This window comes from Pagrus major, chromosome 2 (genome assembly GCF_040436345.1).
Source record: "Pagrus major chromosome 2, Pma_NU_1.0".
NCBI classification, from domain to species: Eukaryota; Metazoa; Chordata; class Actinopteri; order Spariformes; family Sparidae; genus Pagrus; species Pagrus major.
The window spans coordinates 25,790,534-25,806,938 of NC_133216.1; the positions used below are offsets into that span (position 1 = coordinate 25,790,534).

Consider the following 16,405-nt stretch of genomic DNA (forward strand, 5'->3'; position numbering starts at 1 on the left):
TTTGAATCTGAATCATCTCAGATCTGCCAACAACAGCTCCATGATTTAAAAACAAAATGTCTAAATAAGTTCCAGTTTTCACATTTCTATGTCAAAGCAGAAAAAGCTCAGGTGTGACTCATTGAGTCAGCGATGGCTCAGTTCCAGTGAGTGTCAGTCAGCACTACAGCAGGACCTGACTCAGCTGAATGGGCTGCAGTCGTTAGTGATGTTATTAATTACACCTGTGCTGTTTCTGCTGTGGAAACAAGACTTTACTGTTTTGTGAGTCGAGTGTACTTTAAACTATTCATATGACATTTAAAATAACATTTTGTGTTGCTACTTGATAAAAATCACCTTCACACTGGGAGGGAAGTTAATATGAATTCTTAAAACACAGATCTGAATTGGGTTGAGTTGAGTTGGGTTGGATTTCATGATGAGTTCAGCCAATAACTTCTACAGAGAGAGAGATGGCTTGTCTCTGTTGTTCGGTACAAACAACCAAGAAGAATCCTGATGGTGAGGAAGAAAAGGTCTCTCTGAAACTGGTTGGAGGAAGCTTGAAGAAAATACAACAGGGTTTAAAGTGGGAGCAAGTATCAGGTATGTTTCAGGTGTCTGAGTGTGATCATGTTGATTCTTCATTGTTTGGATTAGCTTGTTAGCTCTCTCAGTTCCTCTTACAGCAGCAGATACCTGTTAGCCTTGTTACCACCAGAGTGTTGCCTTGTGTTGTAGCTGACAGGTGAGGCTTTGTGTTCTCAGACTGCAGTAGATACTGGATGGTCATATTTTATACAGAGACCCTCAGGCTGAAACACTGCAGAGAGATACTTGTTTTTACTCGGAGCCAATGGCTCCAAGTCAGGTCATTTTATTTATACTATACCCAGATATCACCAACTGCAATGTGCCTCAGGGGGATTTACATACAACACCCTCCATCCTGAGATCCTTGATACGGGAAAAATGAATACTGTAATACTCAGCAAAAATGTAAACACAAGACTTGTTTTTGCTCCCATTTTTCACAAGTTGAGGTAAAAGGTTTAAAATTAAATTTGTATTCACACAACAGGATTTTAACAAAAAAAACAAGACATTGTGTTAGTGAGCAATTCTCCTTCGCAAAGATAATCCATCCACCTGACAGGTGTGGCATATCAAGATGCTGATTAAACAGTATGATTAGTGCACAGGTGTGATTTAGACTGTCTGGAAAAGAAGTGCTCACTAACATGGATTTTTTAAATCATCTTTACTCAAAATCTGAGAGATAATTATTTTGTGTGTGTATAAAAAGTCTTTAATTTCAACGTGTGAAAAATGGGACAGAAGCAAAAGTGTTGTAGTTTGTAGCTTCCAGCTCTGGTTGCTGGCAGCAGGACAGATCTGCTGGTCTGAGTGTGAACTGGGTCCTGTCTGCTGCATAATGACATCCTTTACTGCTGGGAGCTCTGTGAGGTCACACAGCACTTCCACAGCACTGTGTGACCCAGCATGCAGCAGGACAGAGCTGCAGGGAGCGGTCACAGTGAAGGAGTGCAGAGACAACAGTGAACAGAGGGACACAGAGACAGACAGAGAGGATAAGAATCACTGAGTGGACGACTGCAATTGTTATTTTAGTAGTTTGTACTGAAGTGAGTAGTGATGTCTGTGCTGTCAGTAACTTCAGTGGATGAATGTTCCTACAGGCCTTGTTTCACATCTGAACCTGTCTTTTAAAGACCACAGGTGTCACTAATAACACTAACGAGAGTCCTGCTCCACTGAGATGCAGCCGTCGTTAATGTTATTAATTACAGTGCAGCTCTCTTTAGCTTCATGTCACACAGTCAGATCTGTGATGGTAGAGATGAGGAAGATTCTCATGTTTACATCTCGTGACAGCCAAGCAGTAACCATGGCAACACTTCGACTGCCACATGGAGACCCTTTATACTTTTTGAAATTAGCTCACAAGAACAAGGTGTGTTTTTCACCACATGGAAAAGAGTGTGTGTGTGTGTGTGTGTGTGTGTGTGTGTGTGTGCGCGCATTAGCCTCCATTTACACACATACTCATCTTCCTGTACACCATCTCTCCCTCACATGCACACACACATTCAGTTGAGAACATGAGTAGAAACATTAACACATGAGCTGAGTCATTTTGTCTTCCCCTGTTTAACTTCCATTATTTGACACCCAGTTCTGACGCTGCCAAAGAGCTTTAAGTTGTTAAGAACAGCCTTCACTCTCAAACATGGCTTTATTGGCTGAGCCACTCATCCTGTCAGCTCAGCTCACTGCAATCTGCATGCTAATGCTCAGCCATGACGAGCCCATTCACCCTTACAGGCTTTCCTCTGTACAGTGGCAGCAGTAACACCACTGCTCCACCACTTTCCTTCAGTGGCTCAGATGACTTTATAGCTGGACTATATAACTGGAGGCTGACTGTCGTGTCACTCAGACTAGCAAAGACACAGTCCAGTATTTTTACTCCTAAAGCTGAAACAACCTTTATTTAATAAAATGTGTCACACTGTGTTTTGTCAGGAAAGCAGCAGCTGAAGCTAAAACACATCTAAAGACATAAACTTCAACTAGGTATCAACCAGATAAGGAACCATCAATTGTGTCAACACTATAGTGTAGATAAAGGTAAGACAGCAAGCTTGAAAATACTCCACTCCACACAGTAGATACAGACCTTGAACAGATCAGTTGAGTGGACCTCCATCACAGCAGTGTTCAAATCATTTGTTCTTCAGAGTTGTACAGAGGCTGAACTGGGCTGCATCTCTTTGTCAGAGCGAGGTGAAGAGGCCCTCTGAGGAGTGTTTGTCAGCTGGCTGCAGGTAGAAATGAATGTCAAGTGTTTTTGTGTCCCTGTCAGTCCACAATAAGTCCTCTCACATTCACTCAAAGCTCCTAATGTAACTTTTTCAAGGACACAGATTCAAGTGAGACAGTTTCATCACTCGGCCTGTTGACTTGTTCAGTTCAGGGAGGTTTGAAGAATCAGAGCGATAACTCGCTGCTTTCTCAGATTGTTGACTCTCTTCCTCATCTGTTGTACAGCTCTCCCTGTTTGTCATGAAGTGGACTGTTAAAGCTCCAGCTTCAGTAAATAGATCTGTGACCTCCGACACTTTGTAATGAAGAGTCAGTGACAGGCAGCTGAGTGGAACCAAGCAGAGAGGAGACGTCAGTCATTGTGACGCTCGCCTCCACACTTCACACACTCCTTACACAACACTCACACACCACTCCTCATACAACCAGTGTGTTAGTGTGGTGACAAATCATTGTACAGAAATTAATTATCAAAGTTATTTTAGGAGGAACAAAGTGAGGTGGAGTGATTTGATGGAGACAGAGCAGCAGTGAGGACAGTGTGTAGGAGTGTGAGCAGACTGAGAGAACAATATGAGCATCTCTGCTTCATGCTGCATTTGCATTAGTGTGGATTAATGTTGAATAAACTGGAATGAGAAGGGAGATGGGGTCAGGAGGAGGGAGGGAGAGACATGTTATGATCTCATTCAGAGCATTTTAGGAATCCTTGTTCATGTTCATGTGTTTTCTGAGGTCATGAATTAACTTTGATTTTAACCTTGAAGACAAGATGGACAAGAATAACTACTGCACATGTCTGTGTGTCTCTGTTAGTGCTCATGACATCCACACAGCAGGTATCTGTGGACTGTTTCCAGACCAGCTACCCTCAGTGGAGCAGAGCAGTGTTTTATCCTGTGTGTCTCACACCTGTCTGATCCTGTTAGATCACAACACGTCTGCTGAGCTCATGAACACTGTGGCCCAGCAGATGGTGAGCTGATGACGCTCATAATGAAGAAATGATCATTAAATCAGCTGATAATAGAAATCAGATTGACTTGTACTTCTATCAGGAGAACCAGAGTGTGTGTTGTGTGTGATCACACTGAGGTGTTTGAAGTTCACACTTAATTCCTTCTAAAATAACAACTCAGTTCTATGTAAATGTGTCTAATGTGGACCAGAACCCTGCAGTCCTCAGTCTAAATGAAGACCACATCCTCACATGGTGTGAACTGTGTGACTCTGTGAAGTCAGTGTTTGTCCTCTTGGTAACCCAGAGGGATGATGTGTGTCCCCTCAGCGTCCAGTCCTCGGTCCTGTCCTCTCACATGTTTCCATGTTCTCCTGCAGCTGATCCAAAGCTGGAGACCTGTCCTCCCTCCCAGCCTGTCTTCTGTCAGAGCCAGAGGCCACAGACAGAGCAACCACACACAGACTGACCTCCATCTTCTGTCCTTCAAACAGGACAGTCGTGTCATTGTCTCTGTCCTGCTGTCTGCTGCAGCAGATTAGAGAGTTTAAAACAGGATCCATCACAGCTGCTCGCTCATATTTGACTGAATATGTTCAGAAGTCTCACTGATGACTACATTTATTTAACGCCTCCAGGTGTGAAGATCATCATCATGAATCAAAGTAATTCATCTTTTCTTTTCATTTTCTTTTATTTCAGTCTTTTATAAAAGGGGTTTGTGCCATTGGGCTTTTGATGATTTGCCTTTTAGTCTTAATTGGTGCAATTCTGGAAAACGAGAGATCATTTCTAGGCTTTTATTGATAAACAGTGTTTTGTCATCTTTATCTCAATGTTTCCTCCATTTATTCTTTTCTTCTACCACCTGCTCCTTTGTTCAGTCTTCCTCACCTCTCACCGAACAGTTTGACTGACGTCAACTATTTTGAATCCCATGAAAAGATTAGTCACAAGTTTGTACCCTTTTTTCCCCTTTTTTTCTCTCGGAGGAGGAGGAGGAGGAGGAGCTCCATCAGTCAGGGTTTCGTCTTCTATTGACTGTGTTTGAACTGGATTCAGCTCAGACTTAACTGGCTGTGTTGTAAATCACTTAAACGTCATCCACAGTGTTTGAAGACGGATGTGTGAGGACACACAGCAGTTTTGGTCCGACCCAATTCAGCCCACATACAGCAATGCATTCTGGGCCACAGGTGGTCCAGATCTGCACGTTCACTGACTGAACACTAAAGACATGTATCAGGGAGTTTGAACTGATCATGTTGACTCACTGTTGGATTTAAAAGTTTCTCTTCTGCTCACTGTCCTCACAAGTTTCAGATTTTCTTTGTCAGCGCTGAGTCACCACTGAGATTTGTATGAAATCTGCTTTTCTCTCTCTGTCCTCCCACTTTCTCTCCCTCTCGTTAGTCTCTTTGTCACTGACACATACTTTCATTTTCTGTGTGAAGTATTCAGCTTCTCTGTTAGAAGTAACATTCTCCATGTTTCCACCGACACTACTCACTCTTGTTGTTCCTCTTAATGGACATGACTGGGAATAGACCTGCTCTGTTTTCAGCAGCTGGACTGAAGTAAACCTCCCACCTTTGTCCCTTCATCCATATTTAAGACGACTCTCAGACTTTTGATTGAACTCTCATAGTTTTGACCTTCTGGTTATTTGTAATGGAGCTTCTTTGTCGTGGTTATCAGATGGTTCAGTTCAGACCTGGTGTCTGATTGTTTCTTTGTCTCTCTGTCTTCTGATCCGCTCCATCCTGAACCTACACGTGGATCTTAAAATGCAGTTCAGACACGAGCAGCTCTGATGTTAATGAGATGTGAGGGTGCACATGTGTGCAGCTCTTCTCCTCATCCTCAGAGGACAGATGATCATTTATGATGGTCCAGTTATTGACAAGGTCTCACAGGATGTGAACGAGACAGACAGGATGGATCAGGGAAGACGACTCCACAGTATCTCGTCGTGTGTGTGTGTGTGTGTGTGTGTGTGTGTGTGTGTGTGTGTGTGTGTGTGTGTGTGTGTGTGTGTGTGTGTGTGTGTGTGTGTGTGTGTGTGTGTGTGTGTGTGTGTGTGTGTGTGTGTGTGTGTGTGTGTGTGTGTGTGTGTGTGTGTGTGTGTGTGTGTGTGTGTGTGTGTGTGTGTGTGTGTGTGTGTGTGTGTGTGTGTGTGTGTGTGACTACTGATACTGTAACTTTATTCTGATGCAGTGAGTGTTTGTACATTTACAGGAAGCCTCTCTGAGGTCTGGAGTAATTATCATCAGTAAATGTTGGATAAGGACACCTGCTGTACCAGAGGCAGCCCTTCATCTAATTTAAAAACACACACATTATTCTTGCCAGTGTACACAGTTTGCTCTGTCAGCTTAGCTATGCTAACAACACAGTGAACAACAGCTCAGATTGCTCTGTCATGTTTACAGAGCGGCCACAGTAAAGTGTGATTTATCAAACCTGGCCAGCAGCCTGTGATGCAGTACACGGGGGATCAACTGTCCTGTTAGTCAGCTCTGATGGTGACTGACAGTCAGTGACATTCATGAAAATGATGTGAAGCAATTAGTTCAGTTAAGTGTGAGGACAGTTAGCCTGTGATGAGCATGTAAATCTGTGGGTGCTGAAAACATCGTTATCAAAGATATCAGAACACAAGGTAAATTAAACTGCACTTCATATTTATGGTTTCAGCTGAGATGATGTCAGTGTTTGACAGAATGAGATAAAGTGTCACATTTAAAGTGTAGAAAACACATTTCAACACGGTCGGTGATGTTGAGAGGATTTGATCTGATATGTGGAAGTGAACGAGCTGACAGGTCTGCAGAGACTCACCAAGAGAATCATCAGGAGAACAGCTGACGTCTCTGCTTTTCTGTTCACACAGTTCAGGAAATATGGCCGATCCAAACATCACACACAGGTTTAATCAGGGATCACATGTATCCTTTACCTTCATTAAATCCAATATGAAGACATTTCTTCTTCTGTATGAAGACAAAGCTCCTCTTAACTCAGAACATCTGTCCCAGAACAACTTATTGAAACCATATTTTCATTTTTGTCATCTGAATCATTTAAACTTTGATCCACCTCCTCAGTGGCTGTTTTCTTTTTCTTAATCTGTTGTTGTTGATCCAGACAGTTCAACACTGACACCAGCAGTCCAACAACATCCCATTGTTCTCTTTTTAACTGGCTGTCGATCATATGAATAGACACTGCAGCTGATGGCTCTCTGTTCACAGCAAATGAATACAGTAATGGAGAGGTAGTGAAAAGAGAAAAAGATCTTCTTTATTACTGCTGTTAACTTTTCATTAATCTTATATCGTCTCACTTCGTCTCTCTGTCGGAGTATTTAGGACTTCTTCTCTTAGCAGTGAGATAATTCAACACTTTTTAATTGGATCTGAACCAGAAAGTGATGCTCTGCTCTACAAACATTTGGCTCTCTGTCAGAGGAAAACTGTTATCAAAGCAAAGTCTTCAGGGAAGCTTTCACACGTTTGGATGCCAGCTGAGAGCTGCAGTGTTGCAGCAGAGAGCTTTAATATAGAGCATAATAAGAGCCAAACAGTCATAAATCAACGCTCTCAGCAGAGTCACAGGTAATCAGCTGGGGGTCTGCTGTGATGAAACCACTGGGATGGAGTCACTAGAAATAGACAGAGGAGCTCTTTATTCAGGACAGAGACCAACAGCAGAGGAAACTAGAGCTCCAGGAGTCATTATAGCATCAGAGTACAAGTACCACAGAGTATCTGCAACTTTACTGTGAATGATCCACTTCTGGAGGTCACAGCTCAGAGTGGAGAGAGTGCTGTGTAATGTGGTGTCATATTTACAAGTCAGATCGATACAGATCTGTTCTGAGCTGCAGCCTCAGACCTGATGGATGGAAAGTCAAGCAGTAAACTTCACTTTCAGACTTTTACATCTTACAGTAAGTGGTGAGAGTCAGACCTGCTGTGAAGGAAACAATACTCAATAAAAAGTGATGTGACATTTATATTTCTGGACTGTACTGACCTGTACTGTACTGTACTGTAGCTTTGTTCACAAACGTGCAGTGTGACCTCTGTGAGTACATGATGACCTGGTGAAGCTCCTCTCTGGCAGGAGAAAAGAAGCAGCTGTGTATCAAAGGAGAAATATGTTTGTCTGCAGCATCACAGAGCCAACAGAGGAGATCAGCTGTGACCAGACTGCAGTGCAGGAGAACTGATGTGAAATATAAAAAGTCAACTAGCTTTGTTTTTAAATGAAGCATAACACATTAAGTAAAACAGACTTATATGGTAACACAGATAACTGCTGATGCTGTGTGACAGTGACAGATGTTCAGTAATGTAGTGAGAGCAGCAGTGTGCTCTGCAGAGCTCTGTCTCCACAGTGAACCAGGCTCTGTGCTCTGCTGCTGCTCTGTCTCTGTCCATGGTGCTGACTGGGAGGACGGATCACCTCACTGGACTCCAGTTTGATGCTGCTGTTTAAACAGAAACTTAACTCTCCTAGAAAACTTTGTTTATGCTGAGCTCCAGCTCCTGAATGAACCCTGAAGACATTATTTTTTTTTTAAAATAACATTGTGACCATTAAAAAAAATCCCACAAGCTCAAGAAAAAGAAAATAACAAAGTAAATCTTGTAGAAGCTCATCAACACAGACCACTTCAACTTTACTCACATTGTGTGGTTTATGATCTGCTGTTTGGTTGGTGTCTACCTCCATCACTTCCTGCCTCTCTTTTTTTCTTTCTCTCTGTGTTTCGATGATCTCTGTTTATGGTGAACAGTTGATCTATAGAAAAGTAAAGCCAGTACATCACATGATCTGAGAGAACAGATGACCTTGTCTCATGTCACTCCCACATGTTTCCATGTCTCCTCCTCAGAGTGATGTCTCATCCTCTCCCACATTCACCAACATTAGCTGGAGGCTTTCACACTGACATCCACAGGTTTGCTGCAGGACACAAACACTGTGGGCTGGACATGAATTATGGATCAAGTCACTCAGAGGTCAGGAGCTTTGAACTCAGTGTTCAGTATGATAAGACCTGAGCGGACTGCACTCTGTAAAATGAATCAGGATGTTTCTCTCTGATGAGGGAATGTAATGAGGAGGACGTGTTTCCACCTACAGTGCTTCTGTCTCTGATCCCAGAAGAGTAAAAACTGGAGAAGCCGTCTGACGTTATAGACTGAAATAAACTGTTACATGTGCAGCATGATGTTCATGTCTTCTTCTAACATTGGTAAGATTTTAGCATTTTCAAAATCAGTTACTGACTCGAGCTAATGTGGAATAATTTTCTGCCATCTGCCCACAAACAGTGAGTCGTTACAGTCGTCTGCTGGAAGCTTTGAATATTCATGCAGTTTGTTGCATGCAGCCAACATTCAAACTGATTGTGTTTTCTTTCTGCCTACTTTTCAGTCTGTATCTAAATGATCTGTGATGTGTTCATGCTGTGTATATAACTCACAGTGGGCTGTGAGCTGCTCTGTGGTTACAGTGTGTTAACTGATGTGACTCAGACTGAAGACTGGCGTTATCATTCTGTCACTTTGAATCATGTATGACATCACGCAGAAATCATTTACATTTCATCCACCTGACCGACGACTTCAACATGAAACCAGACCTGACTTCTCTCTGAGAATCAACAGTCTCTCTTCTCTGACTGTGACAACAAACTATATTTTTCATCAGATTGTTTTGATAGGAGTCGATCTCACCTTTGCTTTGTTTCTCTTGCTGCTGGCATGTTATAATGAAAACAGTATTCTTCTCCTCTGTGCCTGAAATACAAATGAGCGGTGTGAAACGGGTGGGGAATGTAAATAAACCCTCCAAACACAGTCAACGGTGCCAGAAGGTCTCGTGGGTGGAGGCTAAACACAGATGGAGACTAAAAGGAAACAAAACTGAGAACACAAACGCACAAAGATGCAAATATAATAGAAAATGTGGCTCCGAGCAGCTCGTTCCTTCTGTGTGAGGGCAAAGATCCACAAACAATTAAAACCCATTTAATGTAGTGACATCACAGAAAACACCTGGTAGTAAAGGTTTATTATCAGTCGTATTAAACCATCAGTTTATCTCTCTGAGTATCAACTGTGCAGCTTTTACTGAACACAACAGTCAGACAATGAAACTGGTCCACTGAACGTCTCATTACTGCTGCTGCTAACTGCTGTTTATGACCAGAGCTGCTGCTGAGTTGAAAATGATTGACACTGATTCATGAACCATTATCTTCTTTATGTAACAGCAGTAATCTGAGCCTATAATTCAGTCCCACCATATTGTGGTGTACAGATGACACTGAACAACTGACTCCATTGAATGTGTCTCCTCTTGATGAGCAGGGCTGCTGTTTTCTTTGTGTCCAGATAACTTCAGTGTGATCTGGTGATGTTTGGAGACGTCATATGTGTCTACAGCAGACACGTCTGCTTAAATATGAACATGTGAGGATGTTTCTGAATGGGATTCTTACTGGAGCTTTAATGTGGCCACGTTTAGAGATCAGATCTCACCATCAGCTCTCAGCAGAAGTTTATTATTATAAAACAAGTTTGTTCTTGTGTCGATGTTCTCACTGCAGCTGGAGTTAAATATAAAAACTAAAGCAAAGAACTGTAATAAATCTGCTCTCAGGATTTCTTTGGGCTAAAACACCACACGTGTACGCACACAGATCACTGGATCTCTCCAGAGACCAACTAGACTCTCCTCACTTTGAGCTCTAACAGATACAGGTACATACAGGACTAATCAGCTCCTATAGAAACACTAGAAGGACCTTTTTCATGTTTAATTACATGTCAAAAGTAGAAACTGTGTCAGCTGATATTATTCACACAGAAACACAACTTTTCTAAATGTGCAAATATTCCAGATGAGCTGACTTCTTCACCGTTTGTCCTCACTTCATCTTCTTGTCATTTTAAAGGCAGATACTTGTGACAAGTTCATGTTGTTTCCTGCATTTCCCCAGTGATGAAATGTAACTAAGTACATTTACTCAAGTAGAGTACATTGGGGTATTGTACTTTACTTGAGTATTTCCTATTTCTACTTTATACTTTCACTTTACCATTTTGTAGGCCGATATTGTACTTTTTACTCCATTACATTTATCTGATAACTTTAGTTACTAGTTACTTTTCAGGTTGCACACTGCGTCAAAGCCAAAGGAGACATTCGTAAATTAATGTATTTCATCACCACTCAGATTAAACAAATGATGATTGTGATAATTGGAAAAATGCTGAATACTGGATTTGATAATCGGCCAGGCTGATAACAGGTTGACTCATCGTATACAGTACAGACATACATGTAAATATACTGTGTGTATAATTTACTTTTACTTTTGATAATGAAGTAAATTTAATGCCAGAAAATTACTTTCAGTACTTAAGTACATGTAATATCAGATACTTTAAGACTTTTCCTCAAGTACTATTGGTGTGATTGACTTTCACTGTCACCACAGTAACACCTTAACATGACTTGTGGGCACTTTTTCCAACAGTGCATCTCCTCCTCTTCAGTGAAGCTGCTGAGAGGCTCCATGTGAAACATCCTGGTTGTGCTGCTGAATGAAATGTGTTGGCTTTGTTCTCATTAGTCCTGCTGTCAGTGCTGGACCATGAAACTGTGCTTCAGTAGAAACACACACACACACACACACACACACACACACACACACACACACACACACACACACACACACACACACACACACACACACTCTGTCTCCTCTGTGGATGAGAGTGTCGGTAGGGGTCGCTACTGTCCGTGTGAAAGCAGCAGATGGAGCAGTGACAGAGTCTCCAGCTCTTGTGTTCATCAGCACCGTTCACACCGGGATTTCTTCCTCCGCTCGGCTTCATTTGCAGCTTTCTCTTCTGGAAATTAGCCGCTGGAGACGGAGCTCGGTCGGGAAGAGCGCGGAGCTTTTGCACCTGATTAAAGGACACCATGCTTTCCTTCTGGATACACACCGTGTGGATCCCCGGCGTCGCTTTCCTCTTTGGATTTCAAGGCAAGGGATCGTTTCATTCTTTTCATTTCATGTGCTGACGTTTTCCACTAGGAAAGCCCGGAGTTGAGAGGGAAATGACAGCTGCCGTGGATGTTTATTGTGCTTCTGTCCGTCTGCTGCTGACTCGAGTTGTGAAGGTATGTGAAGTGACTTCCCTTCCTGAAAACAGCTGACATGACAGAGAGAGCTCCTCATGGAGAAGCTGCCGACTGTTACAGTGGAGCTGAATCAAGTTAGTGACGAGTGGAGCTGAGCTCATCTGACATCAGTCTTCATGTACAGTAGCAGTGTGTGACACAGAGGAGAGGAGAGGAGAGGAGAGGAGAGGAGAGCAGCCGCAGAGGCTGATGGTCCAGCTCACAGCTTCAGTAGAGTCTCCTCTCAGCTGAGGAGGAGAGCAGTGACCAACATGTGGAGGCTGTTCATCTCTCAGCTCCACTCTAACACTTGTTTCAGCATGCTGGCCTCTCTCACCAACTGTGTGTGTGTGTGTGTGTGTGCAGCTCAGTGGCACGTGTGACAGTTAGTGTAAACTGTCACATAAGTGAAATGATGTCTCCATTTTGGCTCTAAGCTTGAAATCCCTTCATATCTTCACACACATCTCTGACTTTGATCCAACCTACGATGCTCACATCATGGGTCAGTCAGGTTTATTGGATTCTCTTTGGCTCTGCTTTTCTGCTGGCAAGGAGTCTTATTAGTGTTGTGTGTGTGTGTGTGTGTGTGTGTGTGTGTGTGTGTGTGTGTGTGTGTGTGTGTGTGTGTGTGTGTGTGTGTGTGTGTGATACACGTGGATGAAGGCAGAAAGAAGAAACTGTGTGGTGTGAAACAGCAGTGAGAGCCAGCTATAGTGAGCAGCAGAGATGATGGCAGCAGGAGGGGTGGATGATGGAGGATGAGAAAGATGTAGTTTTCATGTCTTCTCTCTCGTCTACTTTTGTAATTAAACGTCAGCAGTAAGTGATGATGCTCTCCACACTGTAATGCTGCGTTCAGGACGAGTCGTGACTCGGAAATGTCCAACCTCCCGGGAAAAGTGCAATGTTACGCCGCTCGAAGGAGGAATTGCTGCTGGTGAACTCTGGGTACATTTATCTCCCCTGACTTCACGAGGGAGCTGTTGTCTGACGTCACACTACGATGGCAGCACCCATGGGAAGGTGTAGGGTGTATTTGTAGACTGCAGTATTTGTAAAAGGCTCGTGAATGAGATGTTTAGATACGTTTCCAAGTATTAAAAAGCCATAAAATAAAATCCACAATGGGGTCTGTGACCTCATGTGTCCTCTGGTTCATGTATAATGCACTGAGGCTGCACTGCTGAGGCTGCAGTTGTGTGTCCACTTGCCAAAGAAGCATCATTTTGTCACAGTCACTGACAAAATGATGTCTTTGGTTCACTTTTGGCGTCTTGCTCCTGAGACTCTTTGAGGTCGGAAGTTTCAACCAGGAAATTCCAACCTCCGACACTATGAGGTGTTCAGGGTCAGTGCTCAGTGATCAGACTGTGGTCGTACCGGGCAGCTTCCAGACGGACAGTGGACTAGTTACAGGATATATATATATATATATATATATATATATATATATATATATATATATATATATATATATATATATATATCACAGAAAATACTGCAATGCTATTTTTTTTACCAATATCATCATCATTATGTATGTATATGTGTATATATATGTGTATGTATATATAGCAATATGAAAAAAACAAACTATAATCTTCAGCAGATAACTTGAATAGCTCAGTACAGTGGATGCATGTGATGTCACTGTAGTTGGAAGTCACCATAGTTACAACCACTGAGTGGCAGAAAAACTACTGAGTGACAACATTGTTGATATTTATCAAGTCCTGCATGTTAAGGTTCAGCCTGAACGCCTCACAAACACATTTGATTGTGCAGCAAGAGAGAGAGAGAGAGAGAGAGAGAGAGAGAGAGACGTGACGGAGGAAGCAAAGAAGAGACAAAGAGACACTGACCGAGCAAAAGACAAGAGACAAGTCTCAGACTGGCTTTTAGTCGTTGGCGACAGCTTTGCTAAATAAAAGTCTGCACGGCAGTCACCAAGCTGGACTTGTTGCTGTCAGTCAGTAATATTAGCTGGCATGCTAAGTTATCTGCATTGTGTTACTGCACTGGTTTGATGTTTGGCTGTTAGCAAAGTTATCAACTTGTTTGTTTTTGATCATGAGCCGAGTCAGCCCATTGTGACAGAGGTGCAGCTGGTAGCACATTACAGCCAGGTGTTATTGTCTCTGGTTCAGGTTCTGTTAGTTCTGAGTCAGCTGCTGAGCCTTTATACTGGAAGAAGCTCTCACGTGATCCTTTTGATGACGTCCATCATGTTTACTCATCGTTTGTTTTACAGAATTATTCTTGTAACATCAGACTGAAGCTCTTGAATCTGAAGTTGTTTAGCAGCTGACAGGTTTCACAGCTTCACAGCAGCACAGGAGCTCATCACATAAACACAGTCAGCACAGACACACAGCAGTCAGAGTGGACAGAGGGTTGATCTGAAGGAGGAAATCTTCCAACAGGACCAGAACAGAGCTGAATTCCAGCTGCTGACTGAACTCACTCCACTTCTCTTTGTGGATTTTTTCTCTCTCAGTACAAAATGTCAGTCTTTTATGCTCATCTGCTGTTAAGGAGAGAGGGAACACACAAGAGTTGAATAGTTGAGATTCCCATCAGCAGCTCTCACACTAAATCCTTTCTCAGTGAGTTGTTGGAGTCTTTTCACAGCCGCTAACTTTCCTCTCATTAGTTCACACATACAGTAAAACGCTCTTTACTTTGCCTCGTCCTCCATCACCTCTTACTTTACCGCTCTCCTGATTCTTATTGTCTTTGTTTATATCTCTCCTGGCGTCATTTTCCCAAAGCTGCACATGACTGACAGTGAAATCATTAATCTGTGGCTGAGCCGTTGTTTCCTCTGAGGGGAGCGCTGATGCCCATCTCACTGCAGAGCGTCTTTAAACCCGTCGTCCGCTCAGACTTCATCGATTTGGACGTCGACCCTGTTTGGCTTTTCAAAGTGCAGCCGATGAGCAGGAGAGAGACGGAGGATAAAATGATGGAGGAAGTGAACATTAATATAGTCGGCAGGCTGAGCGAGTACAGGAAACACTGAGCTGGTGTTTGATGTGACGTTTTGCTTTTTCATTAATAATTGAAGTAGGTAATCAGCTCAGCTACTTGTTTTACACCGAGCAGTTATTCCTAATGAACGTCAGTTGTAATCACACAGGTAGATCACTGTTCACCTCCTCGGTCTCCCTCTAACAAGACAAACCTGACAAAGTGTGAATTATAATTTATTCTCACTGCTCTGTTTGGTTTCTCGTCAGTTTTCTACAGTAAGTTGAACAAATTTATGTAAAATAAACCCCCTTTATGATAATTGTTATAAAAAGACTGCTGCAGATGTTCTGTGAATATTTCTATTTAATAAAGAAGATAAATGAAGAAGTCACTCAGTGCTCCCTCATTTTAAACTGCAGATGAAACTTATCTTCACAAGGTTTTCATGAGTTTTAATGATGTTTGGAAACAGATAATGTATCCAACACTTTTTATGAAGAGACATTTAAATAAACTGGTCGTCTGCTGCTTTGTTGTAATTTCTGCACTTTCTTCCATGATGTTGTTTCTCTGAGTAAACCAGGAACAGTTTCAGTTTCAGTATGTGGTATTCAGTCATGTTCATTAGTTTTATTTTCATTCAGAGTGGATAAAAACATCCTCATCTTCCTCCCTCGGCTGCAGCTTTCAACAGATAACGTGCTGTCAAAGTTGTGCTTCAGTGATTCTGACGTCTTTTGGTGATTCAGTCTTGGTGGGTTTTGAATCCCTGACAGTAGAAACACGCAAAACATGGACGTCTTTTCTTTGGCAGCAGAGGACTTCATAAAATAAGGTAATTTGTAGGCTTGACACGATCAGGATTTTTGGGGCCGATCACCGATTAGTGAGTTTAAATAAACCGATCACCGATCCGATCACGTGAGGGAGCAATATGTGTATTTAAATAACTTGTTAATTTACTGTATATACTTATGTACTGTTTACTGAGTATCAACAAAAGTATTCTCAAGCATTTTTGCCAATATTTAACAATCTTTGCCATGCCCCAAACTGACAGAGATGCAGGGGTAAAACGTCAATGACCTCTAGAGGGCATTCAAGGACTGGCCAGACATAAGTTCAAAGTTCAGTCAGGTCAAACCAAAATAACTTGAGACAGAAATAATGGGCACAACAACTTACTGTAATTAAATTACTTTATTATAATTAAATTACTTCACAGTAACAAGTAAATACTGCAAATAAAGGGCAGTAATGCTGCCTCAAACATTCATATAACTCCATGAAATTAACAGGAAGGACTGTCTTCTTTCAGGAGGCTCTTGACGTGCGAATACACATCCCGGCGTAGCTCATTTAGACCGGTATCGCCACAGTATGGGTGCCCTGGGAGGAGGTAGCGTGGATCAAAGTATGCCAGCAAATGTTGAA

At 42.3% G+C, this 16,405-nt stretch overlaps 1 protein-coding gene across 1 annotated transcript in view; it reads left to right on the forward strand.

Annotated features, from left to right (window-relative positions):
• Positions 1-288: 288 nt before the first annotated feature.
• The window catches only part of lsamp (limbic system associated membrane protein), a 488,839-nt gene continuing 472,722 nt past the window's right edge, over positions 289-16,405 (forward strand). The window contains exon 1 of the mRNA XM_073487369.1: positions 289-588. Within this exon, the coding sequence (XP_073343470.1) occupies positions 456-588 (133 nt within the window). The 5' untranslated portion in view covers positions 289-455. The remainder of the gene's footprint in view (positions 589-16,405) is intronic.